General features: G+C 53.5%; 1 protein-coding gene across 2 annotated transcripts in view; it reads left to right on the top strand.

Annotated features, from left to right (window-relative positions):
- The first annotated feature begins 1,091 nt into the window (after positions 1–1,091).
- The window catches only part of LOC115288507 (antigen-presenting glycoprotein CD1d-like), a 15,075-nt gene continuing 12,142 nt past the window's right edge, over positions 1,092–4,024 (top strand). The window contains exons 1-2 of one of the 2 annotated variants that reach the window (XM_029935865.1): positions 1,092–1,285; positions 1,813–1,944. In XM_029935865.1, the coding sequence (XP_029791725.1) occupies positions 1,252–1,285; positions 1,813–1,944 (166 nt within the window). In that variant the 5' untranslated portion in view covers positions 1,092–1,251. Of the gene's footprint in view, positions 1,418–1,812; positions 1,945–4,024 lie in introns of both variants that reach the window. The other variant, XM_029935866.1, reaches the window with a different exon arrangement.

The raw sequence follows: 4,024 nt of genomic DNA, 5'->3' as shown, positions 1-4,024 counted from the left end.
TATGGCCTCCATCTTTAGGCCCGCCCCTAGAAAGGTCAAAGGTGTTAGCTGGCCTCTCCTGATCGAGTGCCACAAGAGCTGTCCCTCCTTCCCTGAGCAATGTGCACCTTTCCATTGGCCAATAATATTGAGAAGCCAGCACCTTCGCCTTTAAGTACAGGGAAAGCCTGAATCAGACCTGCGTCCTTACAATCTGGATGGCGGTAGGGATGGAGAAAAGCGGTCAGATGGGAAGGTTTGTAGGCAGAGAATTATCAGGAGTTGCAGGTAGAGAAGGGGCCTACGAAGCCTTGTCTTCTCTCTCCTGGCTGCGCCTTCCAGCGGCCCCAGCAGTGTCGTCCGGCGTGCAGATCGTGCTCACAGCGACTGACCCTGCTCCTGCTTGCTTTTCAGGCTGGGCCCCAGGGCTGGGGGCGGCAGGCCTGGTCCACAGCCCCCACAGCACGAGAAGGCGGGCTGCGCCTCGTCCCTCCCGGCCTCAGAGATCACCGGCCCAGGGCCGGACTTCCGGGTGACTGCAACCCCGCCGCCGGTTTGTTACACAGGCCATATTGAAATCCCTACTTCAGGGCTCTTTTACTGACATTTCATTGCTACACCCTGAAGTGAAACACAAGGAAAAAAAATGAATTAAAAAAAAAGACAGCATTACTCAAAATACAATACCTTGAGAATAACACTGAACAAGTGTTTCCCGGGGAAAGCAGAATAGTGCGCACGCGCCTCAGGTCCAAGGACCACCTTGTAGGAGGTGCAAAGTGCGCATGTGCCGGAAGTCCGAGGCTTCAAGAGGTGGAGAAATGCGCATGTGCTTTAAGTCCGAGGACTGCAGGGGAAAAGGTGGAAAGTGGCGCATGTGCTGCGAGTCCAGGCCCGCCCCAAGAGGTGGGGAAGTGCGCATGTGCCACAGGTCCTAGGGCCGCCCCGGAAGAGGTGGGTCGGGAACCTCAGAGCGGCGTGGTACTGTTCGCCCAAGCGGCCCATGTTTCCTTAGTGGAACCCATGCCACCGAAGATTCCGCCTTGAGACCTGGGTCCTATGCCTTCGGTCCTGCTTTCAGTACCGCAATTTTGGAATCCCTGAGAGTCAAACTGAACGGCTAACGGGGAAGGACGCTCCCTCCCTTCCGGGACGAGGAAACTGGGGAAGCCCATTGGCTAACGGGGTCGGAAGAGGCTGGATCCCTTGTCCTGCGAGTGGAGCATTTTGGGTGTTGTAGTTCAGGGGACGACTGTAGGCTTTTGGAGAAGAATGTTTGAAACCTTTGGGGACAGACCTGGCGCAGGTTAGCTCTTTGCACCGCAGAGCCGGGTGTGGAATAGCTGTGTGGCTGTGGCGTGATCCTGCTGCTTCTCTTTCGGTAGCGCTTCGCTCTTGCGTTTTCATGCAAGGGCCTCTGCTTGGTCCCATCCTCTCCGTAAGCCCCCGTCACCTGCAGACCCCTGTCTTCCAGGCTAGCCCCTACCAGCCTGCGGTTCTCTTTTTTTGGCTGTCCTCTGCGCATCCAGCACCCGGACTCCTGCCCCATCCTCTCCCGAGGACCGCCTCCTGTGCGCGCAGCCCGCCTCACTGCGCCCGAGCCGGGGGTCCGGGGAGGGTCCCGCAGCCCGGGGTGTGGGCGCGGCGGATCCGAGCCTCCCAGTTGAGCAGCCTTGCAGCGGCGCTTCCTTTTGTTCCCTTCTGATGATGCTCCGGTTCCGCCTCCCAGCAGCCTGTTCGCTTCATGAGTCCGATGAGCCATCCTTGGCCACAGGCGGTCACGCTCGCTCAGAGGGAAGAGAAAGCAAACCTTTTCTCCTCGCGTCTCCGCAGATTGTCGCGCCGGCTGTGAGTGGGGCTCTGTGCACCCAGAGCCGGGGAGCGCCCGCCAGGTCCAGCGGGAGACCACACAGACATCCGGAGAGTGCGGGATGCGTCAGTGCCTGTCCCTCTGCTCACTCCCGAGTATGTTGCCTCTTCGCATCTCCTTCTGTTCAGTGCTCTTCTTCCCGCCCCCACGCTGCCTTCTCTCCTTGTTCTGACCCACGCTCTTTTGTATCTTGCTGTTTTGTCACTTTGACACCAGAAAGTGTTGCGGGGACAGCCGTGTTCGTGGGGGATTTGGTAAGGGAGTGCTTGCTCCATGCCTGGCCTCGTTCTTGTGTGCGAAGTGCCTGCAAACCTTCCCTTCCCCGGACTGCGGTCGCCCTGAGCGTTGACGCACTTCGCCTACTGGAATCCGTTGCCCGTCTTTCGTGCTTAGCGCCCCGGAATCATGGGATGCCGCGCGGCCCCAAATGACTGCTGCTTGTTTAGAGGTGAGGGGAGTGGAGGTCTGAATCGGAAGTTAATCTCGTGGAAACAGTAGTCTGGAGGGACCCGTTAATGTGTGATGTCGAGTAAAGCCTGCATGAAAGAAGATATGCCTTAGCCGTCTTTTTTATTTTTATCTTTTAAGGCTTATTATTTTAAAATTTATTTTTGAGAGAGAGAGAGAGAGAGACAAGGCATGGGAGGCGCAGAGAGAGAGAGAATCCCAAGTAGCCTCCACACTGTCACTGCAGAGCCAGGTGTGGGGCTCGAACTGAGATCATGACCGGAGCCCACATCAAGAGTCCCATTGCATAACAGAGTGAGCCACACAGGGGCCCCTTAGCGTTTTTGTTTTTGTTTCCAGCATGCCTTAGTGGTTTGACTAGGCTTGCACAGAAGAATTCCCTTTCAAAGAATGTTTTTGTACTGTTGAGAAATCATTTTTTTTTTCAGTTACCTTAAATTGTCTTACTGGAGGGAGTGCAGTGTGTGTGGGTGTGTGTGACCGGGGATTCCCAGAATAAGTACTCTTCTAACTATGATTATTCAGCTGAGTGCTTCGAAATCCTTGTGGGCGGTAGACTTGCCCTCTGAAGTTGTTTGTGACTGATACCGCTTCCTGTCATTCTTGTGCCCACGGCAAAGAGGGGAGACTTCATCTTTGGTCACACTTCGATCGTCCCCAAGCCCCTACATGATCTGATCCTGTTCCCACTGGGATCTCACCTCCTGCTCTCTTCCTGTGGTCACTCTGCTCTGGGTCCCCTCACTTCATTGCTGTTTTGTGAACATGCCACGCACCCAACTCTCTGAAATACTCCCCCCTCCCCCCGCCACGTGACTTCATTCAGAGCTTTACTCAAAAATTCATCAGGTCAGAGAGGCCTGTCTCCAACACCCTTACCTGAAATATCGCCCTTATCACTCTAGCCCTGGCTCTTCCTTAATTTCCTGCTAGTATTGTCACTACTTGAAAAACATTGTTCTCGTGCTTATTGTCTGTTTCCCAAACTAGGAAATGAGCGTCATGAGAGTCTGTTCCCGGCCTGTTTGTCTTCCTACAGTTGCCAGGTTTTCACAGTTCAGCTGGAGAACTTTTGGGGCCCAGTAGGCAAAAATAACCCTCAAATAATATTTGGCCTCCTGGGCCGCACATGTGGCTTCTGTTCATCCTGTCTATGATTTTCTCATTGCTTTGCAAAGAGACATATACTTTTAGGCTTTGAATCGACTTGGATCAATCAGTAACTCCAGCCTTCCCTTATTTTGTCTGCCAAAGATTTGCTTGTTAATGGATGAGCATCTTACCCTTGAATAACTGATGAGGGGCCTTAAGAAATGTAAATCTCCTCATAGAATTTTTCAGGCTCATCTTCCACTAGGAGCCAGACTATTATTAGGGAATTCCTCTCTTGTAATGACTTGATTGTTCCTGTTATTTACTACTGTCCGGAGCATGTCTTTACTTCAGGGACCTTGAACTATGTAACCATTAAAGAAATGATGTAATCACCCATGGTGTATAAGACCCTGGCCATCTTAATACAGTGTGGCTTTTCCACCATGCACGTTGTCTGTCTTGTCTGTCTTGTCCGTCTTCTTTTCTAGAGATATTGTGCCGACACCAACCCCCTACTCGGGACCTTTCGACTGGGGTGCGTGGGCTGGTCCCCCGCAGAGGACCACGTCTTCCAGGCAGCTTTTAACAGCCCCCCGCCCCTGCCCACGACAG

Source organism: Suricata suricatta, chromosome 3 (genome assembly GCF_006229205.1).
Source record: "Suricata suricatta isolate VVHF042 chromosome 3, meerkat_22Aug2017_6uvM2_HiC, whole genome shotgun sequence".
Classification (NCBI taxonomy): Eukaryota; Metazoa; Chordata; class Mammalia; order Carnivora; family Herpestidae; genus Suricata; species Suricata suricatta.
This window is presented reverse-complemented; position numbering and strand designations above follow the sequence as displayed.